The sequence below is a fragment of the Hippoglossus hippoglossus genome, chromosome 14 (assembly GCF_009819705.1).
Source record: "Hippoglossus hippoglossus isolate fHipHip1 chromosome 14, fHipHip1.pri, whole genome shotgun sequence".
NCBI lineage: Eukaryota > Metazoa > Chordata > Actinopteri > Pleuronectiformes > Pleuronectidae > Hippoglossus > Hippoglossus hippoglossus.
The window spans coordinates 233,475-260,205 of NC_047164.1; the positions used below are offsets into that span (position 1 = coordinate 233,475).

At 41.7% G+C, this 26,731-nt stretch overlaps 2 protein-coding genes across 6 annotated transcripts in view; both read right to left on the bottom strand.

Moving 5' to 3' along the window:
• The window catches only part of LOC117774692 (arrestin red cell), an 18,185-nt gene extending 8,044 nt beyond the window's left edge, over nucleotides 1–10,141 (bottom strand). The window contains exons 1-12 of one of the 4 annotated variants that reach the window (XM_034607306.1): nucleotides 9,827–10,141; nucleotides 4,505–4,535; nucleotides 4,208–4,268; nucleotides 3,999–4,043; nucleotides 2,716–2,813; nucleotides 2,507–2,605; nucleotides 2,114–2,173; nucleotides 1,537–1,604; nucleotides 964–1,099; nucleotides 714–798; nucleotides 258–330; nucleotides 1–56 (exon numbers count right to left, since the gene is read on the bottom strand). The exon at nucleotides 1–56 is cut by the window's left edge and continues 82 nt beyond it. In XM_034607306.1, coding sequence (XP_034463197.1) covers nucleotides 1–56; nucleotides 258–330; nucleotides 714–798; nucleotides 964–1,099; nucleotides 1,537–1,604; nucleotides 2,114–2,173; nucleotides 2,507–2,605; nucleotides 2,716–2,813; nucleotides 3,999–4,043; nucleotides 4,208–4,268; nucleotides 4,505–4,535; nucleotides 9,827–9,849 — 835 coding nt within the window. In that variant the 5' untranslated portion in view covers nucleotides 9,850–10,141. The remainder of the gene's footprint in view (nucleotides 57–257; nucleotides 331–713; nucleotides 799–963; nucleotides 1,100–1,536; nucleotides 1,605–2,113; nucleotides 2,174–2,506; nucleotides 2,606–2,715; nucleotides 2,814–3,998; nucleotides 4,044–4,207; nucleotides 4,269–4,504; nucleotides 4,536–9,826) is intronic. The other 3 variants (XM_034607307.1, XM_034607305.1, XM_034607308.1) reach the window with 3 other exon arrangements.
• Nucleotides 10,142–11,917: 1,776 nt separating this feature from the next.
• ap4m1 (adaptor related protein complex 4 subunit mu 1) lies at nucleotides 11,918–26,612 on the bottom strand. Of its 2 annotated transcripts, XM_034607291.1 has the most exons (16): nucleotides 26,482–26,612; nucleotides 25,859–25,982; nucleotides 20,541–20,626; nucleotides 20,021–20,127; nucleotides 19,362–19,458; nucleotides 18,913–19,023; nucleotides 16,979–17,056; nucleotides 16,768–16,830; nucleotides 16,630–16,696; nucleotides 16,064–16,117; nucleotides 15,423–15,529; nucleotides 14,494–14,585; nucleotides 14,146–14,190; nucleotides 13,247–13,297; nucleotides 12,343–12,460; nucleotides 11,918–12,247 (listed from the first exon to the last, which is right to left on the bottom strand). In XM_034607291.1, the coding sequence occupies exons 2-16, from the start codon at nucleotides 25,914–25,916 to the stop codon at nucleotides 12,056–12,058; spliced, it is 1,326 nt and encodes a 441-aa protein (XP_034463182.1). In that variant the 5' UTR covers nucleotides 25,917–25,982; nucleotides 26,482–26,612; the 3' UTR covers nucleotides 11,918–12,055. The 2 variants fall into 2 exon arrangements, with proteins under 2 accessions (XP_034463182.1, XP_034463180.1); XM_034607289.1 differs by lacking the exon at nucleotides 26,482–26,612 and having other exon boundaries at nucleotides 25,859–26,004.
• Between the last annotated feature and the right edge of the window lie 119 nt (nucleotides 26,613–26,731).

Sequence of the window (26,731 nt, forward strand, 5' to 3'; positions counted from 1 at the left end):
GCGTCGGAGTCAGAGTGTAAACTTTACAGAAGGTGGAGCTGGACGACACCTGGTCACTATGGAGACCACACACTGCTGTCAATCAAACTGTTCAGGTAAACCACACCCACTGGCTGTACAAACAGTTCTACATCCTGTTTGAAAGCACTTAGTGAAATAAGGTCAAACAGTGAGTGAATACGTTTGAAATGTTTTCAGATGTGATGTTTGGTTGAACTCTGGATGTGAATTGATTGATGAACACAAGAGGAACTTACTCTGCCTCCAGCTGAGCCACAGGACATTTGTACTGAGCCGTACTGAACAGACAGATGTCTGCATACTGACGCACTGCAGAGACACAACATGTTACACAACATGTTACACAACATGTTACACATGGGAATCACGTGAGGAAGGAAACATGTTCACAAGTCAATACCTACAAAATCATCCATGTTCATTTATTCAAGGAAACTAAGCCGTTCTTTTCTGATCCGTGAAAATCTGCAAACTTCAGCTTCGCGACTTGTTCCAATGTTTATTGGTTTACGGCCACCTCCTGGTGTGGAGTATGAAGAACGTCCTGATGGACCAACCGACCACGTGACCTCTGACCTGGTCTGTGTGACCTCTGACGACCAGGTTTTAACACGAGACACATTTATTTTCACTGTTTAAAAAACGGGAAATAGAAACAGGAGGAGAAAGAGGAGGAACGAAGGAGAACACACCTGAAATCTTGACCCTCTTGACGGTCTTGGTGGAGTTGTTGGTGACGTGAACGTTGACACTGATGGGCTCGCCGTGGTAATACAGCTACACACACACACACACACACACACACACACACACACACACAGGAAGAGTAGATCAACACAATCACCTCATCAGTCTCCAACAGTAAAGGCTCCTCATTTATTTGTGTCCGAGAGTGTGTGGTTAGATGTGAGTGTGTGTGTGGTTACTTGTGTGTGTGTGTACCTCCTTGTCCAGAGAGGCCTCCAGGTGCAGGGACCTGTCCGACATCAGGAAGCTGCGAGTCGTCTCCACCATCGGCTGAGGACCTGGTTTCTCTGGAGCATATTGAACCTTCCTGATGACCAGACGCACTGAGTTCCTGCTCTCACACACACACACACACACACACACACACACACACACTTTAGTTTTTATTTTAACAGTTTGATGAAACTAAAGATGAATAAACTTGATCTTCTTCTTCCTTCATTTTAACTGAATGTGATTTTAGGAGAAACAGTGACACCAACAGAGACGACAGTAGAACTACACCCTCGCTCTGAACTCCCTCTGATGAGCATTGAAGCTGTCGGCCATGTTTGTTTACCACACGTTTATTTCTTTCTCCTCAGAGAAAAGATTAGTTGTTTCCAGGTTTTTTCTCATTTCTGTTTAAAAAATGAAACAAACTAAAATAAAGTCTGATCCAGAGTCAGCTGATGAATTTCTTCGTACATTCCGATGTGTTCCTGTTGACGGACGTGAGAAGCTAGAGCTCATTTCTCCAGCTCTCTAAATCCTCACAAACCTTCTCACCTCTTGTGAATCTTCTCTTCTATCGACTTGGCGCAGAAAGCTCTGATCTCGAAGTCGACGCCACAGGCCTGAGGACACAGACCAGAACAAAACTGTTCAGCTGCTGATGTTCCATCGACCCCTCCTCACTTTCTGGTTTGACCCTCAGGACGAAGGCTGAACGTACTTTTATTCTGAATCTCTTCTCTGCTGAGGTTCAGGAGGAGAAGCAGGAAAACTTTTCATTTAAATCACAACTGAGGCTCAATTAAGGTTTAAAAACATCCAATTCTGTGTTGTTCTATATATAATATATTGTTTTTGAAAAACTCCAATGTTTCAGTGCAGGTTTTATTGTTTACTGAAATAAAGAAAGTGTTTAAATGTCTATTGAAATGGACGTCACTTCCTGTCTCTGTCTGCTGCACCCGGCTGCTCCACCTCTCACCTGAACCAGGAGGAGGATCTGATGCTGTGTTGTTCAGCTGGGAAACAAACTGTGGAGACGACTCTCTGGAGCTCAGGTCTGAAAACAGCTTGTGTGTGTCTGTGTGTGTGTGTAAGAGTGAGTGAGTGTGTGTGTGTGTGTGTGTGTTACCTTCCCAGTGTCCTCTGGGCCGGGCTGTAAAGTGACAGAACACGGGAGGTTCTGAGGAATCTGAATCAACAGACATAAAAAAGTTCAGTTTCTGAATCAAACCATACAATAAAGACATATGAACAAAATCTTTACAGTTAAAAATCACCAACACAAATAACCATGTGAACAAGTTGTGTGACCTCTGACCCTGACGAGTCACGTTCAGTTGTTAATAAAGTTTTCAAAGCAGCACAGGCTGACGTGGGCTCGGAGAAACTCTAAAGGAGCTGCAGACGACGGGAGGACGAGAGTTAGAGTCAACCAGACGTCGATGAATGAAACCTGTTTCGATCTCAAACAGGAACCAGGACAAGCTGGAGAGCGACAGCCACACGCGGTCATGGGACTCACAGTGAAGTAGAAGGGATGTGCATGTTGGCCGAGTTTCTTCAGCAGCCGCTCCTGAAGGCGACTGTTTGGTTTCCGCTCCTCGGGCACCGGAGGAAACGCCTGTCAGACGTAGAGCAGGGTTTATTAAAGGAGATAAGTGAAACCACAGGAAGGTCATATGTTCAATGTTAAAATACACAGGTCAAGTTTGAGTACTGAGTTACTCTGACCTGGAAGGTGGAGATGTAGAGATCCTTCCTGAACGACAGACCCAGCACGTCCAGGTCCTCACGTCCGTAACGAAACGCACACGTCAGCGTGACGAAGACTGTGGCGAGGAAGAGAAAAGAAATCGGTTGGTTTTTTGTCACATGACTCATCACCTGAGCATTTCTTCAATAAAATGTCTAAAAACCATCGGACCTGCATTATATATGTTTACTTACATTATACACAATGTTTCCAACCATGTTCTGTTCAAGCTAACACGACCTTTCATTCTGTTTACAGGTTCTGACCAAACTATGTATGACACAGCTAGCTCGTTGAAGCTCCTCCCACTAAAGTGCAAACACAGAGGAACCAAGTGACCCAAAGAAAACAACAACTCCCACAATCCTCTGCTGCTTCACCAAGTCCAACGACTTAGTTTGGGCTTTTGAGACCCACATATACTGAGATTATACCTTTTAAATGCGTAGAATTAAGTTATTATGATGAAACGTCACTTTTTTTATTTCTGAATTGATTTTTCCTGATGACAGTGAAGATCACACATGAGCTCCAGGTGGAATCCAGAGACTCGTCTCCAGAGACTCGTCTCCAGAGCTTCGTCTCCAGAGACTCGTCTCCAGAGCTTCTCCAGAGTTTGTGTTTCACAGCTGAACAACTCAGCAGCAGGTTTTCTGCACAGACTCGTTCACAGCATCAGATCCTCCTCCTGGTTCAGGTGAGAGGGGGGGCAGCCGGGAGCAGCAGACAGAGACAGGAAGTGACGTGTTACCTCTGCTGCAGAGGTCATGTGATCATGTTGACATCACCTGACACCTTCAGCTCTGATCACCACAAAGTCTCTTCACATCTTCGTCTGTGTCTTCATCGTGTGTGTCAGCACTTCTTCACCAGAGGTTTGTTTTAGTTTCTTCATGTTTGTGTCCCGTGTTAGAAGCTCCCCCCCCCCCCCCCACTCAGTGAATCAGTGGAGGATCCTCTGCTGTTCACACTGCTCCTGGATCTACACTTTATACAGGAGGAGGAAGACAAACTGAGTGTGATCCTCTAGAGAAGATCCAGAGAACTGAGGAGCTCAGTCTGAAGCAGCGATGGTAAGTTTGAGGACTGTGGGAAAGTTGATACGTTGTCTCTTTTAAGTTTCTGTCTGTGACAACGTTTTTTTTGATCAAAACACTTTTTCTCTTCAGGTTTTTGAAGTAGAGTTAAAACTCTACTTTTAACTTTTTCTCTGTATTTGTGTTTCATCACACGCTTGGAGCTCAGGAGGAAGTGGTCTTACCTTTCCTGTCCTTCAGATACTCGGGGTCGACGAGGATCACTCCGTCTGTCAGCAGGAGGAAGGAAGACAAAACGCTGCGTCAGCACCAACACCACGTCCACACTTTGTTCACTCAGCTGTTTTTAAACATGTGACCTTTCAACTGACGGATTCTATCTGCTCAGCAACTGGAAAAACATTTTCAACTGAGCACGAAACGCTCGACTCACCTACAGGATCCACGTGATCCAGATGATCCACAAAGTCTCTTTTTCCCAGGTAAACTGTCACCTGAACACAAACCTCACGTTTAGTCACTTTCTTTAATTCTAAAAAAAACGTACAAAAACAAACTTGACAAAATGTTTGTCACGACTTTGAATTCTGACTCAGGTTCTTCTTATTCTTATTATCCACAGTCAAAGTTCCTCTGTAAAGACGTCTGTCTCCACTCGTCTGAGTTTCCACAGATAAAACTGAACATTTCCTCTCAGTCGAGTCGGTTGTAAAATAAAGGACTGACTCACCTTACAGTTGGGGCTGGACTTCTTGAAAACTCTGAGAAGTTTGGAAAGAGGAAGAGGAGGAAAAAGAGGAAGAAGAGGAAGAAGAGAAGACAGTGACGTTAGTTTTATTTTTCAGTGTTTGTTTGAATGTAGAAACTGAGACGCTGTAAAAAGTGTGAGAGAATATTCAGTGAAAATAATCGGAGGAAACTAAGTCAGTTTATTTCAACACGACAGGAAGTTGAGGAGGAAGTGAAGAAAGAGAAATAAAAGGAAGTTACTATGGCGTCAGTGCTGAGGTTTAACAGACTGACACCATAAACCTGGTCCTCACAGAGGTGGCTGATGGGAAACGGGTTCAATGTTGATGGCGTGATGTTTTCTTAGCGTTTACAGTCACAGCTCAGTGAACAGACGGTCTCCCAGGATTCCTTGCTCTTTCTTGTCATGGTCGGCAGGGGGAGGGATTCATCCTCTCTGGGGGCGGGGCCTGATGCTTGTTTTGTTGGCATGTGCAAATATTAAAACTCTTCGTCTACATCAACATTTAACGCTTTTTCTTTCAGATTCTGACGATGGACGACTAACGCTTTCCTTCTGCTGCTGGGCTCATGGCGAGCGAGCTGACCAATCAGAGCAGGGCTTTATCAAGAGGGGGGTCTTAAAGAGACAGGAGCTAAAACCAAGTGACGCACACGCACGCACACACGCACACACACACGCACACACACGCACGCACACACGCACACACACACACACGCACACACACACGCACACACACACGCACACACACACACGCACACACGCACACACACGTTTGTGTGACGACAGGGTTCTGATCAGCAGATTCATAAAAGCTCAGTTTTTTTCTAAACTGCTGCAAACTTTGATTTGAGGTGAAATAGAAACATGAAAGTCAACATGTCTGTTTCCATCTGCTTCTTCAATTCCAACTTAATTCCATCGGTCAGAGATGACACCACAAAAAGTCCATCTCAGCTGACTGACGTCCAGACGTCACATGTTCTAACACGTCATACATGTACATGTTTATCACAGAGTCCAGACCATGATGACAGAAACGTGAGATCCATGATATGAAGGAACATCAGTGACTGAACATCAGCAGGTTGAGTCAGACATCACAGCTGATTTACATTACAACGTACTGTTCATACAACTAAAGAAATAGTGCTAAAGGAACAAGGTCAACCTAAACTTAATATTTTAACATATTTAAATTCTGATTGTTAAATATTAAGACTTTAAGACCCTGAATCCCAATTTTCTTTTTGATCACAAACAAACCGAGTCCAGTTAGAACCAGATCGTCCTGCAGCAGTTTGATTGACAGCTTTCTCACCAAACCAGTCAATACACCAGAGTCCCGGCCACTTCCTGGTGGCAGCACACAAACAGGAAGTAACAAACACAGCGGCTTGTGTCTGGTTTGAAGCCGCAGCAGTAAAAGAAAATGAAAATCAGGCGAAGCTGCTGCCTTCAATGAACCTGCAGCTTCCTGTCGCTGATAAATTTAGACCAACACACACAACAACATACAACTGAGTCTGATCCAGTCTCATCGGCCGCAGGACTCAAACACAACTTCAGATTTCACTGTCAGAGCTGGAACTCACCAACATCATCAACTGGACCATTTTCTGTCTTTGCTTTATAAAAACTACACAACAGTGAGAAACGTGACAAAGCAACAACAACAACAACAACAGTGAGAAACTATTCAGATTTCAAAAGATTCCAAACAAGAGAAAAGCAGGAAACTCTGACACTAAAGAATCTGAACGTTTAAACTCCGACCACTGGAGCATTTTGTTAAATCATCAGAATAAATAAAAGAATAATGTTGATAAAAACAAGTCGCTAATTAGCGGATAACAGAGTCAAATCAAGATGGAGGACACTTGTTTCTTGCCCAGACTTGAAGTGATGTTGACATGACGCAGTCTGTGGTCACAGGAGGACGGGACTTTCCTCTCCCTGTTTGTCTCAGCCTTCGTCCCTGCAGACCTTTCCACTGCAGGTGGATCAGCCGCCGGCGCCGCTCGCCACCATGACACATTCATTCGGGTTGAGAAATGTGGAAGCAGCAAGCAGAGCGTGAAGGCGTGTTTACATGCAGCGGTTTTATTCCCACGGGCGTCAGGTTCCACATCACGACTGTCAAGCTGGACCACTGCTTGTGCAGGTAAACATGTGACGGCAGGAGATTAAAAAACAAAGTCACAGTTCAGACGCACATCATCAGTCAAAGAAACGACCTGCTCATCAAATCCATCAGGTTTGATCAATCAGAAACAGTCATTCCATTTCCTGTAGTTAGTGTTTGTGAAGCAGCAGCAGGTTGTCGGGTCCGACTCGTTCAAACAGGAACATCTGGGGAACATCAGGCGAGGGGCGGAGCCTGTAGAGCAGCAGGAGGCCGGACATGACGTATAAACTCTGCTGTGGAAAGATCAGTGTTGTTGTTCACAGCTCATCCACACCGGCGTCGGCCCTCAGCACCAGAAGCTCTGGAACCTCCTCGTGTTTCCAAGTGGACGTCTTCGTCTTCTACGTGTACGAGGAACCCGTAAGGAACATGTCAGGAACACGTCAGAGCTTCATATCTGATAGCCATCTTGTCTAAGAAGATTCTGGATTAATTCACAACGTAGAAAAGGAGTTTGACAGATGAGATTTTGGCTCGGTAAAGAGTAAAAGAATAACTCGTCTCCCGTCTTCAGATCAAATCGATGTTGTGACGAGCAGCTGAATCTGATCTGAAGCTTCATGAGTTTCAAACTGTTTCTCACATACAGAACATGTCAGGAACATGTGTGTGGTTCAGTTCACGTCTGAAAAAAACTTTGACTCACGTCTCATCCTTCACCAATTTTACAGGAAACTGTACAAAACTGTTAAACCCTAGTTTTTGTGTAAACAGACGAACGGACAGATGAAAACATAACGATGAAAACGAGCTAATGAAGTGTTTTAAAAAGACTTAAAAACACTGACACATCCAATCAGACGGCTCAGCTGCTGGCATCAGCTGTACTAATTGAATTTATTTAATCAGCTGATCTGACGCAGGTTCTTTTCAGTTTCTGATCCTCGATGAGTCACTGACGTCTTTTAAATTAATTCTTAAAAAAACTTTAGTGTGAGTTTGAGATGTTGATTTCATCCTTTACTCTGCAATATTCAAATTCTCCATATCTATGTTATTATAAATGTTTAGATTTTCTTTTATCGTCATTTTAAGCCTGTTCAGCACTTGTTTTAAAATGTATTTCAATCCTTGTTTTATCATTTATTTATAATCTCACATCTCTGTTTCGTCTGTGGTGACTTCAGTTTGTGTTGCAGGAGATCATCATCATCATTGATAGGAACCAGAGTGTGAAGCCACAGTTTTCCTGTGTGATAACGTCTCAATGTTCCAGGAAGTTTCCTCATGTCAGTGTTCACATGGCGTCACCCCCCCGCTTCCCACCTGTTTCCTATCAGGAAGTAACATGTGGGCAGAGACAGGAAGTCCAGGCTGAAGTGGACAGAGTGAAAGTCGACACACGATCACAAAGTTCAACCCAACAGCCAGATAAAAAAAATGAACTGTTAACAAACACGTACGAGAAACGAGTGAAGACAAAGTGTTTGTGTTGATCAGCTGTGAATCGTCTTCGTCTCTACAACCAAAGTTCGTCTGTTTCATCTTAGTCATCAATGTGTCACTTCCTCATGTTTGTAGCATATTTATCATTTGTTCTACATTTTCTTTGTCTGTAACAGTTTATATAAAAATACCCAATATTGTTTTAAACCTACTTAAGAACAAAGAGAATTATACATGACATGTTTGAGCTGGATGTGATGTCATTTCTTGTCTTGTGTATAAAGTGAATCATAAAAACAGCTGTCAATCATTTTCCCGCCAATCAACCAATCACTGCAGCTCTTCAATTAACAACAAACACCTGTCACATGATAAAACTACAAATGAGGATTCTGCCAAAAGTTAAATCAAGATGAAAATGTTCCTATAATTAATTATGATAGATGTCACGTTATTATTTGTGTTTTGTTTAAAGATGATTGACGGTTCTTTACTTCAGAGAATTAGAAACCCTTCTAAATATCTTCTAAACCTGATGCAGATCAGTTACATGTTAAACCTCCTCACTGTGTTTACACAATGTGTTAATGAGATCTATACATATATCACCTTTATGTTGCTATTGATGAAAATGTCATTGTAATAATTATTCATACTGACTTATCTCCCAGCTCGAATAAAACATCGTGTACATGAGAAAGAAGACGTCAGAACTTTTCTTGTAGAACACAGTAGATCTGAGGACTAGAGATTCCTTTAGCAGCTGTTTTGATATTTATAGTCTGTTTGTTTGTAACAGATCTTTCAGTTAATGGCTCTTGATGAAAAGAATCAGACATATTTAAAGTGATATTTATGAGGATATTAAAGCTATGAGCTCTACTGACAGATCGTCCCTCTAAAGCCACTTTGACACTATTGCTTGTTTCTTTTATCCTGTTCCTGGTTTGAGATCTTCTTCTTTCCTCGGTTTATTGGTGGGCGGCAACCAACGTCTTCATATTCGTATCGGTATCACCATTCAGATGGAGCAGTGAGTGTTAGCACCTGAGGATCAAAGGAACCGGTTGATCCGGATCCAGGGCTTTGATCACCTGCTCACTGCGGCTCCTGCTTCGTTCTCATGCGGTGTCATGAGCCACAAACACGGGCCAGCACGGGCCAGCACGGGCCAGCCTCCACCGACCTGCGCTAGAACAGCTTCGATTTGATGAAGTCCTCGTTCATCACAGGTGTGAATAAAGACAAGGTGTTCGTGTGTCGGTGGACATGAGGCGTCGGGTTAGTGAGCAGGGATCGATGCCGCCCACCTCGCCGTGTTGTGGGACTCCCTGTGTCCACGGTGACAGCTGGTTTCTATTCACCACACAGACGTGTAGGGGGGACAGCGGCTGGTTCGCGATCACACACGGATTCAAACATCAGTCACACGCTTCATCTGACAGATTAGTGACCGGAGGAGCTCCGTCCTGTCCGCGGTTAGCTAACCCCACCCTGCCGAGCTAACTTGGCCTCCCCGAAGAAGAGGTCATCGCCCCGGAGGCTCGAACACGACCCGGGGGCTGGCTGAGTCATCCCCGGGCCGGTTCCCCCCAGGAAGCGGCTAAATGTGTGCAGCACAGCCGGAGAAAAGCCCCCCCCGCCCGGCCCCGCCGCCGCTGCTCGGCTAACGCTAGCGAAGTGCGTGAGCTCCGCTGCTAACTAGCTGTTAGCATGTTAGCTCCTACCTGGTGCCCGCCTTGTCCCCCATCTCCTCGGCAGGCGGACGACAGAAGACCCCGACAAACTGAGCCTGGAGGCGGGGAAGGATGGACGTTAGACCCGGGGAGTGTTGACGGAGCTCCGCTCACAAGATCCGCTCAGAAGAGCCAGAAGATCCAGAAGATCCGCTCAGAAGATCCGCTCAGATAACGACTGTGTCCGGATGATAATTTCATTTAGCGCCGCCTCGACTGCTCCGACTTCCGCAAAGACAGGATGTGTGTGTGTGTGAGTGTGTGTGTTTGCACGCACACACTCACACACAAACAAACACAAACACACACACTCAGTCTCCAGCATCAGTTTAAATGTTAAAAGACAGAAGATGATTCATCGATGAGAAAAGAAACTGAATCACTGACACGTAAAGAAGTGACACAGGTCAGGACCCACAACAAATATACACAATATACACTAACACACACAAACACAGAAATACACAAACAAACAAACACAGAAATACACAAACAAACAAACAAACACACAGAAATACACAAAAAACAAAGAAGTACACAAACAAACACAGAAATACACAAACACAAACACACAGAAATACACAAACACAAACATACACAAACAAACACACAGAAATACACAAACAAAGAAATACACAAACACACAACGAAACACAGAAATACACAAACACAGAAATACACAAATACAAACACAGAAATACACAAACAAACACAGAAATACACAAACACAAACAAACACAGAAATACACAAACACAAACACAGAAATACACAAACACAAAGAAATACACAAACACACAGAAATACACGAACACACACAGAAATACACAAACAAACACAGAAATACACAAACAAACACAGATATACACAAACACAAAGAAATACACAAACACAGATATACACAAACACACAGAAATACACAAACACAGAAATACACAAACACACACAGAAATACACAAACAAACACAGAAATACACAAACAAACACAGAAATACACAAACACAAACACAGAAATACACAAACACAAAGAAATACACAAACAAAAAAAAATGCACGAACACACACAGAAATACACAAACAAACACAGAAATACACAAACAAACACATATACACAAACACAAAGAAATACACAAACAAACACAGATATACACAAACACACAGAAATACACAAACACACACAGAAATACACAAACAAACACAGAAATACACAAACACACACAGAAATACACAAACACACAGAAATACACAAACAAACACAGATATACACAAACAAACACAGAAATACACAAACAAACACAGATATACACAAACAAACACAGAAATACACAAACAAACACAGATATACACAAACACACAGAAATACACAAACACACACAGAAATACACAAACAAACACAGAAATACACAAACACACACAGAAATACACAAACACACACAGAAATACACAAACAAACACAGAAATACACAAACAAACACAGAAATACACAAACAAACACAGATATACACAAACAAACACAGAAATACACAAACACAGAAATACACAAACAAACACAGAAATACACAAACACAGAAATACACAAACAAACAGATATACACAAACAAACAGATATACACAAACAAACACAGATATACACAAACAAACAGATATACACAAACAAACACAGATATACACAAACAAACACAGAAATACACAAACAAACACAGATATACACAAACAAACACAGAAATACACAAACAAACACAGAAATACACAAACAAACACAGAAATACACAAACACAGAAATACACAAACAAACAGATATACACAAACAAACACAGATATACACAAACAAACAGAAATACACAAACACAGAAATACACAAACAAACAGATATACACAAACAAACACAGATATACACAAACAAACAGATATACACAAACAAACAGATATACACAAACAAACACAGAAATACACAAACACAGAAATACACAAACAAACAGATATACACAAACAAACACAGATATACACAAACAAACAGATATACACAAACAAACACAGAAATACACAAACACAGAAATACACAAACAAACCCCATGTGCAGGTTTCAGAGGATAAATGAAAGACTTTTATTTGTTCTTTGCTCAGATATGTGTCACAGTGTAATAAATAAAAAGAGATGAACACGTGGTTGATTATCGTTTGGACTGGCCCAGTGTTGTCCTCGCTGGTTTCACTGGGCAGCGTTAGATCCGGAGGGTGTAGGAGTCGGAGTGCGTGACGTATCGGACCCAGCGCTGAGACGGGCCGGGCTGGACGGGCGACAGGCGCAGGAAGCGGATCTGCAGCCCGGTGGCGGTGACCTTCGGCAGCTCGAAGCTCAGACCCACTGGACCCACCTCCAACAAGGAGGCGGAGCTGAGACCGGCCACCTCCAGCTGGGGGGGGGGTCAAAATGTTTGTTTTACAGTGAAAACTGTAGTGTGTGTGTGTGTGTGTGTGTGTCTGTGTCCATTTGTGTGTGTGGGTTCACCTTGAACAGAGCACAGAGTTGTGTACCTCCGGGGAAACGAGGGATCTGCCAGACAACAGCTCGGCTCTGTGGCTTCAGCTCGGAGCTCTGGTCTGGACTGCTGAGCTCCTGTGACAGACTGCACACACAGACACACACACACACACACACACACACACAAAAAATCAGGTAACTACAGATGCTGCCTGTGGAGGTCAGAGGTCACCAGGGGTGTCGAGGTTGGTGCAGTGGAGGTGTTACAGAGGTGAGGTAATTCTTTCAGAGTTTAACACACACACACACACACACACACACACACACACGATTTGATGGATAATCCTGTCAACAGCTTTCAGATGATCAGTTTCCACCAAACTGATCCAGAACAGACGAGAACATTCATCTGCAGCAAAATGCATCACAACACACAACCAACACACAACACACAATACACACACAACACACAACCAACACTGACATGGTCTCTATTTAAAACATAGTGTTTTAAAACTAAAACCACCTCCGTCAACACTAACACACCTGAACACAGGTCACATGACCGTTCACGTACACTGGTACATCGTCAGTATTTTTATTTTCAGCTCATCTGCGGATTGTGCAGAACTCGGAGCTGTGCTAATAAAGTTTGACGGATGTAAACTCACTAATAAAAAGGTGAACAAGTGTCAGTGATGGGTCATGTGACCTGTGAACATTTCCATGAGTTTGAATAACAAAGCAGGAGCGGTGTGTTCTGCTGCTTCCTCATTTGTTAATGTTGTTTCCTATTTAAACTCCGCTCCAGGTTTTTATATGTGACACCAGGAACTTCCTGTTTGACGAGTGCAGACGCTGCTTTCAGGCTCATTTACATAACAAACATCAGATTTTAATGTCAGCACATATTTGAATGGGAGCGTCTCACCTCACGGAGCCTTTAGGGACAGGGACGGTGGCACAGACGTTAATGGCAGCGCTGCAACGACAAAGACATCATCATCTTCATCAGCATCAGCATCTTCATCAACAGCTAACAAACATGAATCCTCCATAAGTTTATATACACTGTCTCTGCTCAGTTCATCGGAAGATTAAAAGGTACATGTGGAGGTGGGGGGGCTGGGAGAGCACCCTCACCTGCTATAGAGGATCAATCAGCGCAGGTGAGAGCTGTTAGCTGATTGGTCCTCGTGCTTAAAAGGCAGAGTCTGCACGAACCCAGGAGGAACCCAGAGACTGAGACACTGGAGAGACGGAGACACTGGAGAGACGGAGACACTGGAGAGACGGAGACACTGGAGAGACGCCCGGACTGAGCTGCAAAGCCAGTCTGCTTTAAGTTTGTAGTTTGAATTTATGTTTATTGCTGAATAAAGAATGTTTCGAAGCAACACCTCCGTCTCTGGCTGTGTGTGGGAGAGCCCCGTGGCAAGGTCGAATGCCACACTACATTTACTCAACTACTCCGTTTACTCTAACTACATTCTTCTTCTTCTTCTTTGTTCGGTTTATTGACGGCTGGCAAGCAACGTCAAGGTGCATCACACGCTGCTGTCAATCATGATATCATCAAATAACTAATTAAAACCAAACTGGCAGCCATGTTTTTTACAGTAGCCCAGACTGGACAAGCCCAAACAACTGAAGCTACCACAGGTTCTCTCATGTTTGAAGGGGGGGGGGTATTCAGCTGCAACATTGTGTGTGTGTGTGTGTGTGTGTGTGTGTGATCTGAAAAGCTTCTTTTAAACATTTTAACTTCAGAAGAACTTGGTTTGTTTTTGATGGTTTGTTAAGACGTTTGATGATGAAATAAAAACTCACGTCTTCGGAGGCAGATCACAGCGAAGCTTCATGTACATCAACAACCTGAAGAACAACAAACCTTTAACCTTCTGACCTTTGACCTACAAATCAACTTGACTCATATTCTGAATGTCCAGAGTAAAAGAATAACTGGTCGTCTGTCCTCAGTTCAAATTGATGTGACGAGCAGCTGAATCTGATCTGAAGCTTCATGAGTCTCTAACTGTTTCTATAAAAACGTGTTTGATTTGTGACATTCAGTGTTGAAGCTTCATATTTATACATGTTAAACATGAAACACTTGATTCTTCCCATCAAACCGTCACGTGTGAGGTTCTGTGTTATGCTGTATTTTGTCGTCTCTACCTTCCTCCGCTGTCTCTCTCGACGGTGGGGAAGAGCCGGAAAGGAGGAGCTGAGGGCAGATCGTTGCTCAGCTGATACTGCATCACGGTTTGCTGTGAGAGGACAATGACAGAGAGGATTTAAATAGTAAAATACTATAAACAGGAGAATGCATCAACAGTGCTGCTGATTCAAATGTTTCAGGTGGAAAACAAACTGGAGGAATCTGTGAGAACATTTTCTAAACAAGGATCAGAACTGAGACACAATGAGAGGGTTTTTTCTTAAGTCGAACTAAATCAGAAGAAGAATTTGTTATATTTCATAAATAAAGTTGAAGTTGTGATAGGTCCAGAAATGAAATCAAGATAAAACTGTAATCATTTCTACTGAAGTTTATAGAAGTGAAGGTCGTGGTTTAAACTCTTTCAATGGTCAGAGAATGAAAAACATTTTAAAAGAACAATTAGGTGTTTAACCTCCTCTGTGTCTACACAAGTAAATAAAGTAATATATTGATATGTATTGAACTCAGTGTAATGAGATTTTCGTATGTTGGTATAAAATATATCAAATGTTAGTAGTTTAATATTTTCTTAAAAGTTCAAATTAAATCTTGAAATTTCAACTTAATTCTCGTTCTATTGCTTTTATTCACAATATGAAGAATCTGATTGTATTCTTGAAATGAAATAGAAATATATTTTATATATATCTAGTACTCAGATTTCTAACAGTGAAGCAGGAAATGTACATATCTGATAAAGTTTGTGATTTATGATTTATCTAATCTTCCTTGATGAAGAGGTTTAGTGAGACTCTAAATCTCAAGCTTGTGTTTATTTTCATTTCAAAGTGTTTAAGTTTTCTCCACGTTGGTTTTCCAGGTCAGAGTCTGATGGAGATAAAAGTCCAGTTCAAACCAGTCGAAGACAAAGTGAAGCGTGCACCTCGCCCTGACTCGGACACAGTCGGAGGATGCGGTGGCTGTCGAACTCGTCCAATCGTACGGCTTGATGGAAGCTGCACTCATCCACCCGAACAGCCGCTCCGTAACCTGGCGACAAAAAACACCAGGAACTAGAATTGGTTTCACCAATCAGAGCAGGTTAAGGCCGAGGTCAGTGACCTTTGACCTCTGAAATCTAATCAGTTCATCTGTGAGTATGTGTGTGTGTATTTGTGTATGTGTGTGCTCTTGTTCAGCTATCTTTGTGAGGACCAGTTGGAGCCTACAACCTACAGGGGTTAAGACCTGGTTTGTGGGTTAGAATCAGGTTTAGGTTTAGGTTAAGGGTTAGGCATTTAGTTTGGATGGTTAGGGTTAGGGAATGCATTTTGTCAATGAATGTCCTCACTAAGATAGGCGTACAAACGTGTGGGTGTGTGTGTATGTGTGTGTCTGTATGTGTGTGTCTGTGTGTGTGTGTATGTGTGTGTCTGTGTGTGTGTGTCTGTATGTGTGTGTATGTGTGTGTGTATGTGTGTGTATGTGTGTGTGAGTGTGTGTGTGTGTGTGTGTATGTGTGTCTGTGTGAGTGTGTGTGTATGTGTGTGTGAGTGTGTCTGTGTGTGTCTGTGTGTGTGTTACCTCTGAGCTGTGACTTTCCGATGCTGAACTCTTCATTCAGACCGATTCTCATCTCTATAAAAAGACGACATGTGATCAAAGATAATAATTCCTACTTATAACAATTTTTTTTAAATATATGAATAAATATATTTATACATTTATTCATATATAAAGCACAAATACATTAATATCCCGTGTCACTTTACTAAAGAACGCTTCTCTACATATAATATTCACGTTTATATAAAGTGAATGTTATGTACATACTCTCTGTATTGATCTTGTAATATATTTAATTCTATATGTGCCTGTTTTTATTCTATTTGATACTTTCACGTGTTTCTCTTCAGTCTCATTCTGAATGAATAAAGTTCATCTTAACTTATCTTGTCTCTGATTGGCTGGGGCGCGATGCTGTCACCAGACGGATGTTTAGATGAAGAGTGGTGATTGGTTGGGGTTAGTTTAGAGTAGAGTTAGGCCTTTCTCAAGCTAAAGCTAATGGTTCGTACATCAAACTAAGTATTCTGGGTAAATGTCCGTGTCTATGCTAACACCTCTGGTTATTGGTTCTCTGAAGTCACCTGAGCAGTTGGACATGTAGCACTTGACTTTGATCTCTCCCTCCACGTCGGCCTTCATCACAACTCCCTGAGACATAGAAACAGGTTCACAGTCGGGATCGTGAGTCTGTGACAGACTGAGCGACTGACGTTACTCACGTTGGAGCCGATGACGACCGACATCCTCTCGATCACGTCCACAAATATCTCGCTCTTTCCTCCCTGGAAAAAAACATGTGTGGAAACTGTGAGGTTTGTTTCTGGAAGTCCGACTGGGACCAGACTATTTACTGGAACATGTCAGTGGATTTTAAATCTACAGGCTGTAGACGTCTGAATCAATAAACATTGACGATGACTGGTGGGTCACCTGCTCTCTGCTGCACTGGATGGGTCTGGTGGCTGCAGAACCCGGAGCCACTTTACTCTGCTGCGTCTCCGCGCCGAACTACAGCAACAACGGTAAATATCAAACCTGTGACGTGTGGTTACGTTCAGATGAAGTGAGATGAGACGTGTGAAAATAAATGAAAACCAAAGCTATCACAGTCATGTTGTAAACAGGTATAATGAGATGTGAGTGTTACTTTATATTATAAGTATAGAACATAACATGTGGTATTACAACATTACATGTGTGTAAATTACAAACACAACATTTTCTCCAGTTTAGAGAAACGTGAACATTCCACTGGTGATGAGTTGAAACATACGACACAGAAGTTAGATTCACTTTTAAATACACAACTGTGACACTCTGACTCTGAGGACACACACTGAGGACACACACTGACTCTGAGGACACACACTGAGGACACACACTGACTCTGAGGACACACACTGACTCTGAGGACACACACTGAGGACACACACTGACTCTGAGGACACACACTGTCTCTGAGGACACACACTGACTCTGAGGACACACACTGAGGACACACACTGACTCTGAGGACACACACTGAGGACACACACTGACTCTGAGGACACACACTGAGGACACACAATGACTCTGAGGACACACACTGAGGACACACTCTGACTCTGAGGACACACTCTGACTCTGAGGACACACTGACTCTGAGGACACACACTGAGGACACACAATGACTCTGAGGACACACACTGAGGACACACTCTGACTCTGAGGACACACACTGAGGACACACTCTGACTCTGAGGACACACACTGACTCTGAGGACACACACTGAGGACACACTCTGACTCTGAGGACACACACTGACTCTGAGGACACACACTGAGGACACACACTGACTCTGAGGACACACACTGAGGACACACAATGACTGAGGACACACACTGAGGACACACTGTCTCTGAGGACACACACTGACACTGAGGACACACACTGTCTCTGAGGACACACACTGACACTGAGGACACACACTGACTCTGAGGACACACACTGACTCTGAGGACACACACTGACTCTGAGGACACACACTGACTCTGAAGACACACACTGACTCTGAGGACACACACTGACTCTGAGGACACACACTTCCCTTATCCGTCCCTTTAAGGAGAGTGTGCACCACACAACAGTGTAGAGTCACTGTGGTGAGTGTTCGAGTCCCAGACAGGGGGGGGGGGCTGTCACAAGGTAACTATCTGTCCCCCTAATAAACACCAAATGAGCACAGTCCCGCTGCCTGTGCTCTGGACCTTTAACTGCACTGTGCACTGTAGAAATAGAGCCCTATGCTTTCATTGACTAGTGATTGCAAACTAAAAGAGTTTAGGGCCGGCTGCGTCCTGAGACGCGTCCTGAGCCGCGTCCTGAGACGCGTCCTGAGACGCGTCCTGAGCCGCGTCCTGAGCCGCGTCCTGAGCCGCGTCCTGAGCCGCGTCCTGAGACGCGTCCTGAGACGCGTCCTGAGCCGCGTCCTGAGACGCGTCCTGAGACGCGTCCTGAGACGCGTCCTGAGCCGCGTCCTGAGACGCGTCCTGAGCCGCGTCCTGAGACGCGTCCTGAGCCGCGTCCTGAGCTCAGTGTCTGTTCAAGATTGTCTCTGTCGTTTACATTAGGATGTAATTCATATTTGACACATGATGTATGATCCCTGTGTCACTGACCTGAACCCATCTGCTTTTGGAAATAGAGCTCACATCTGCAGTAACTGTATCATGGGGTTAAATAATCAGTGTAAACAAACACGATGGCTCCTCTATCGCCTCCTGGTGTCTGGCTGCAGTATAGGTCATCAACTCCTCCTCCTCCATGTTAGCAGATGGGACATGGGCCAAACAAAAAAAAAATCAAAGCAGAGTTGTTAACGCACCAGGCCGACATTGCTCAGGTCAAAGAGGCTGAACGGTCGAGAGGAAACAGCTTCAGTCTGGATGAAGTTCTTCAGGACGTCGGAGGACGTCGTCTGGACATAACCGTAGTCCTGACACGGACACACACACAGACAGACACACAGTCAGGTGCAGAGTAACTTCCTCTTTCCTGAGGTGAAGCTGTTTTCTAAATGTTTAATTGTTTGCTATGGAGAATGAAGGAGGAAACTACATTATGATTTTTGAAGGAGACATATTCTGTTTATATTCAGGTTGAGTTTTTTAACTTTGCAGAACTTTTACATAAAAGAACCTTTATAACCCACTAGAGGAAAGTTCATATATTGAACAGTTTGTTAAAACATCTGAGCAGCTCATCACCGACAGTCAGAGTCTTCAGTCGTCTGATGAAAACGAGCCGCTCTGTCCGAGAGGCAGCGACACTCACCAGCACCTCGTCCAGCAGCTCGTAGATGAGAGCGAAGTTCATCTGCACCAACTTCTCCGACAGAGTGCCGCAGTAATCTTTAACCAGAGCCGTGAGCCTGTGGACACACGTGTTCCTACTGTCATGTGACCTGGACCGTTACTACCTGGACAGCTGACATGAGTATACCAAAAGAGCTGTGTGATAGTGACAGTTTTATTTACTCTTTATATTTAATACATCAATCAGTTTTCTATTCATTTTGAATGCATCATTTCATATTTCCATTTTCAATTATTCAGAATCTTCTCTTGTGAAATAAAACCTGAAAACGATTTTCAAAGTATTATCGTGATCTTTGTCTCTTTTTTAAATTCACATGCTTGTTTAGTACCAATGTTTTTATTACAGGTTTTAATACAACTATTAAAACTTTACTATGACTTTTAAAGATAAAAAACATCTAAAAATCTGCCAATACAGTGAAAATAAAAACACTGACACTTCCCAGGCTTACATTAACTGACAAATGATTTTATATATAGTCATAAAGATGAAGAGATAAATATAAACTGTGATATTTGTCTACATGTTGTGTTTGCTGGTGTCAGGTCTGTGTTCCTGTTTTGTTCTTATTTCAAACTTTCCAACTCAAATACTTTTGAGCATAAACTTCGTACCTGTTGAGAAACTCGATGACGGTGAACGGCGAGGAGTCGTCGGTTGTCGTGGCGACCCAGTACAGTCCTCCCTGCCTGACGTGGATGAAGTGAAGATCTTTGTGAGTCTGCAGAATAAAGCACAACAACGTGCTTCAGGTCAGAGGAGGAAAATGTTTCAATGTAAAAAGTTTATGGATATAAATCCTGTTCTCTTCTTCTTTGAGTCCTGTATTATACATGAATTTATTATGTATTAACTCACATTAACGCTACAGATGTTTCTGATCAGTGACCCACAATCCTTCACTTCCTCTTAGTCTTCATGTTGTTTCACTGAAAAACTCAGTTTTTATTTTACCGATTAATGATCTCGTCTAAATTCTTTTCTCTGTTCCTCTGAACATATTGAATCAATCTTTTTAATTCCTTTTTCTCTCGTGACTCTGTTCATGTCGGCTGAACTAATGTGCTATAAATGTATAGTTTGATTGACTGAGTGTTTGACAGCATCCTCACATACACACAGACACAATGTTACCATGACAACAGGAGGCTGGTCTCCAGTCAGCGCTGTGACCTTCTCGTAGAAAGTACCGACTACATCACTTCCAGCTTCTCCACGGACTGATGGTCCAGTTAAGTACATTTAAACAATTAAAGAAGAAAAGTAGAAACACGCGATCTTTCATTATTAATTATTCATTCACCTATTAACGAGCTGAGAGACTAACACATACTGAGACTAGTTCTGGTTAATCTAACCCAAGCTAACCAGCTGTTTCCTGTCTGATCACATCAGCTCAGTTCCTCTGCAACAAAAACACATTGAAGTTTGACTTTTGAAGAGAAAACATGGATCCTGATCGTGATGGATCCTGATCGTGGTGGATCCTGATCGAGGTGGATCCTGATCGTGGTGGATCCTGATCGTGGTGGATCCTGATCGAGGTGGATCCTGATCGAGGTGGATCCTGATCGTGATGGATCCTGATCGAGGTGGATCCTGATCGTGGTGGATCCTGATCGAGGTGGATCCTGATCGTGGTGGATCCTGATCGTGGTGGATCCTGATCGAGGTGGATCCTGATCGTGGTGGATCCTGATCGTGATGGATCCTGATCGAGGTGGATCCTGATCGTGGTGGATCCTGATCGTGGTGGATCCTGATCGTGGTGGATCCTGATCGAGGTGGATCCTGATCGAGGTGGATCCTGATCGTGGTGGATCCTGATCGTGGTGGATCCTGATCGTGGTGGATCCTGATCGAGGTGGATCCTGATCGTGGTGGATCCTGATCGAGGTGGATCCTGATCGAGGTGGATCCTGATCGTGGTGGATCCTGATCGTGGTGGATCCTGATCGTGGATCCTGATCGTGGTGGATCCTGATCGAGGTGGATCCTGATCGAGGTGGATCCTGATCGTGGTGGATCCTGATCGAGGTGGATCCTGATCGTGGTGGATCCTGATCGTGGTGGATCCTGATCGTGGTGGATCCTGATCGTGGTGGATCCTGATCGTGATGGTGGATCCTGATCGTGGTGGATCCTGATCGTGGTGGATCCTGATCGTGGTGGATCCTGATCGTGGTGGATCCTGATCGTGGTGGATCCTGATCGTGGTGGATCCTGATCGAGGTGGATCCTGATCGAGGTGGATCCTGATCGTGGTGGATCCTGATCGTGGTGGATCCTGATCGTGGTGGATCCTGATCGAGGTGGATCCTGATCGTGGACTATGATCACAACAAGACTTCTTGATATATAATATTTCTCCTCAGATACTCGACCATTACTGACAATAATCCATCAGTTCATTGACCTTCAGCTACAAAGTGTTTATTCTAATCAAAGCTGTAAATACTCTGATCTCTCTGATGTTCTCTGTTCCACGGGACATCTGTTCACTTGTGTCCGTCCTGGGAGACGGGTCCTCACATGTGTCTCTGAGGATCTGTCCTGGGAGACGGATCCTCACATGTGTCTCTGAGGATCCGTCCTGGGAGACGGATCCTCACATGTGTCTCTGAGGATCTGTCCTGGGAGATGGATCCTCACGTGTGTCTCTGAGGATCTGTCTCTGAGGATCTGTCCTGGGAGACGGATCCTCACATGTGTCTCTGAGGATCTGTCCTGGGAGACGGATCCTCACATGTGTCTCTGAGGATCTGTCCTGGGAGACGGATCCTCACATGTGTCTCTGAGGATCCGTCCTGGGAGACGGGTCCTCACATGTGTCTCTGAGGTTTCTACCTTCTTTACCTGTTAAAGGTTTTAGTAGTTTGACTCTTGAGGGTTAAGAACAGAGGACGTCTCACCTTGTTAAAGACCATGAGACAAACTGGGATTTGAGATTATGGATTATACAAATAAAATGTGATTGATTGATGATTGAAACTTGTGTGCAGATGTTTAAATGGATGAAATAAAGAGAAACTTTGAAGAGGCTCATTTTAACGTCTGTTTGAGAGATGAATGTATTGATTTCACTGTCAAACTAAAGTTTTCTCAGGAAACAAGTTCAGAAAGTTAAAACTGACACGTGTTCTGGAGTTAGTGTTGTGTCATACATAGTGTTATGAGTCATATATAGTGTGTTATGAGTCATATATAGTGTGTTATGAGTCATATATAGTGTGTTATGAGTCATATATAGTGTGTTATGAGTCATATATAGTGTGTTGTGAGTCATATATAGTGTTATGAGTCATATATAGTGTGTTATGAGTCATATATAGTGTGTTATGAGTCATATATAGTGTGTTATGAGTCATATATAGTGTTATGAGTCATATATAGTGTGTTATGAGTCATATATAGTGTTATGAGTCATATATAGTGTGTTATGAGTCATATATAGTGTGTTATGAGTCATATATAGTGTGTTATGAGTCATATATAGTGTGTTGTGAGTCATATATAGTGTTATGAGTCATATATAGTGTGTTATGAGTCATATATAGTGTGTTGTGTCATAGTGTTATGTGTCATATATAGTGTGTTATGAGTCATATATAGTGTGTTATGAGTCATATATAGTGTGTTATGAGTCATATATAGTGTGTTATGAGTCATATATAGTGTGTTATGAGTCATATATAGTGTGTTATGAGTCATATATAGTGTGTTATGAGTCATATATAGTGTGTTATGAGTCATATATAGTGTGTTATGAGTCATATATAGTGTGTTATGAGTCATATATAGTGTGTTGTCATATAGTGTGTTATGAGTCATATATAGTGTGTTATGAGTCATATATAGTGTGTTATGAGTCATATATAGTGTGTTGTCATATAGTGTGTTATGAGTCATATATAGTGTTATGTGTCATATATAGTGTGTTATGAGTCATATATAGTGTGTTATGAGTCATATATAGTGTGTTATGAGTCATATATAGTGTTATGAGTCATATATAGTGTGTTATGAGTCATATATAGTGTGTTGTGAGTCATATATAGTGTGTTGTGTCATAGTGTTATGTGTCATATATAGTGTGTTATGAGTCATATATAGTGTGTTATGAGTCATATATAGTGTGTTGTGAGTCATATATAGTGTTATGAGTCATATATAGTGTGTTATGAGTCATATATAGTGTGTTGTGTCATAGTGTTATGTGTCATATATAGTGTGTTATGAGTCATATATAGTGTGTTATGAGTCATATATAGTGTGTTATGAGTCATATATAGTGTGTTATGAGTCATATATAGTGTGTTGTCATATAGTGTGTTATGAGTCATATATAGTGTGTTATGAGTCATATATAGTGTGTTATGAGTCATATATAGTGTGTTGTCATATAGTGTGTTATGAGTCATATATAGTGTTATGTGTCATATATAGTGTGTTATGAGTCATATATAGTGTGTTATGAGTCATATATAGTGTGTTATGAGTCATATATAGTGTTATGAGTCATATATAGTGTGTTATGAGTCATATATAGTGTGTTGTGAGTCATATATAGTGTGTTGTGTCATAGTGTTATGTGTCATATATAGTGTGTTATGAGTCATATATAGTGTGTTATGAGTCATATATAGTGTGTTGTGTCATAGTGTTATGTGTCATATATAGTGTGTTATGAGTCATATATAGTGTGTTATGAGTCATATATAGTGTGTTGTGTCATAGTGTTATGTGTCATATATAGTGTGTTATGAGTCATATATAGTGTGTTATGAGTCATATATAGTGTGTTATGAGTCATATATAGTGTGTTGTGTCATAGTGTTATGTGTCATATATAGTGTGTTATGAGTCATATATAGTGTTATGAGTCATATATAGTGTGTTATGAGTCATATATAGTGTGTTATGAGTCATATATAGTGTGTTATGAGTCATATATAGTGTGTTGTGTCATATAGTGTGTTATGAGTCATATATAGTGTTATGAGTCATATATAGTGTGTTATGAGTCATATATAGTGTGTTGTGTCATATATAGTGTGTTATGAGTCATATATAGTGTGTTATGAGTCATATATAGTGTGTTGTGTCATAGTGTTATGTGTCATATATAGTGTGTTATGAGTCATATATAGTGTTATGAGTCATATATAGTGTGTTATGAGTCATATATAGTGTGTTATGAGTCATATATAGTGTGTTGTGTCATATATAGTGTGTTATGAGTCATATATAGTGTGTTATGAGTCATATATAGTGTGTTGTGTCATAGTGTTATGTGTCATATATAGTGTGTTATGAGTCATATATAGTGTGTTATGAGTCATATATAGTGTGTTGTGTCATATATAGTGTGTTATGTGTCATATTTAGTGTTATGAGTCATATATAGTGTGTTGTGAGTCATATATAGTGTGTTGTGTCATATATAGTGTGTTGTGTCATATATAGTGTGTTGTGTCATATATAGTGTGTTGTGTCATATATAGTGTTATGAGTCATATATAGTGTGTTATGAGTCATATATAGTGTGTTGTGTCATATATAGTGTGTTGTGTCATATATAGTGTGTTGTGTCATATATAGTGTGTTATGAGTCATATATAGTGTGTTGTGTCATATATAGTGTGTTATGAGTCATATATAGTGTGTTGTGAGTCATATATAGTGTGTTGTGAGTCATATATAGTGTGTTATGAGTCATATATAGTGTGTTGTGAGTCATATATAGTGTGTTATGAGTCATATATAGTGTGTTGTGTCGTATATAGTGTGTTGTGTCATATATAGTGTTATGAGTCATATATAGTGTGTTGTGTCATATATAGTGTGTTGTGTCATATATAGTGTGTTATGAGTCATATATAGTGTGTTGTGTCGTATATAGTGTGTTATGTGTCATATATAGTGTGTTATGAGTCATATATAGTGTGTTATGAGTCATATATAGTGTGTTGTGTCGTATATAGTGTGTTATGTGTCATACATAGTGTGTTATGAGTCATATATAGTGTGTTATGAGTCATATATAGTGTGTTATGAGTCATATATAGTGTGTTATGAGTCATATATAGTGTGTTGTGTCGTATATAGTGTGTTATGTGTCATATATAGTGTGTTATGAGTCATATATAGTGTGTTATGAGTCATATATAGTGTGTTATGAGTCATATATAGTGTGTTGTGTCGTATATAGTGTGTTATGAGTCATATATAGTGTGTTATGAGTCATATATAGTGTGTTATGAGTCATATATAGTGTGTTGTGTCGTATATAGTGTGTTATGTGTCATACATAGTGTGTTATGAGTCATATATAGTGTGTTATGAGTCATATATAGTGTGTTATGAGTCATATATAGTGTGTTGTGAGTCATATATAGTGTGTTGTGTCGTATATAGTGTGTTGTGTTATAGTGTGTATATATGGAGGATACAGTCTTTGTAGATGAGCCGGTCGCCCTTTGATGACAAGATGAAGATCTGACAGATCATCCTGTGGAGACACAACCAATCAGCTCTCAAGGTTTGAGGTGACACAGTGGCTCCCCCTGCTGGTGCCTTCATTATATGATTTTATAAATATATTAAACAGCTTCAGATAAAAACAAACATGTGACATATTCTGAGCGTTTTAAATCTCTATGGAAACAACGATTACTGAAACATGTTAAATGTAATATCACATCAACTACACGAATACTTTCATCACATCACAATAAAAACGTTTGTGTAACACAAAGCAAGAGTTTGGTTAAACTGAGCGAATGTGATGTCACTTCAATGAACTGTTATCACAGTGATGCTAAGTGATGCTAACAGCAACCGAGCTAACGTTAGCTCCATGGAGCTAACAGCAGCCGAGCTAACGTTAGCTCCATGGAGCTAACAGCAGCCGAGCTAACGTTAGCTCCATGGAGCTAACGTTAGCTCCATGGAGCTAACAGCAGCCGAGCTAACGTTAGCTCCATGGAGCTAAGTGAGAAGAGTTCGTACAGTGAAGCTTTAACAGATCAGATTATTATAATTACTATAATAGTTAGAAAATAAACGTAAATACTGTTCACGTGTTTTGTTTCTGTCTTTGATCCTGAACCAAGCGACACACTGATGTTTACAAACCGGGTCGGTCGATGTGTGTTCGCCGAACAGCGCCGCCTGGTGTACGGGAGGTTCACTGAAATATTTAAAAGGTTTTTTCTGAAAATGATTCAGAATCGTACATTTTTTTTATTTTATAAAAATATTAAATAATGTAACAACAACGAACCCGTTATCTAGTGTCATTTAGGCGGTAGGGACGACTCCAG

Coding starts and splice junctions, on each gene's coding strand:
- ap4m1 (XM_034607289.1), bottom strand. CDS start 25,988: ATGAAGGCACCAGCAGGGGGAGCCACTGTGTCACCTCAAACCTTGAGA. Junction 19,459..20,020: donor GTCATCGAGTTTCTCAACAG/GTACGAAGTTTA, acceptor GTGTGTCCACAG/GCTCACGGCTCTGGTTAAAG. Junction 12,248..12,342: donor AACTCTGTGCTCTGTTCAAG/GTGAACCCACAC, acceptor CCCCCCCCCCAG/CTGGAGGTGGCCGGTCTCAG.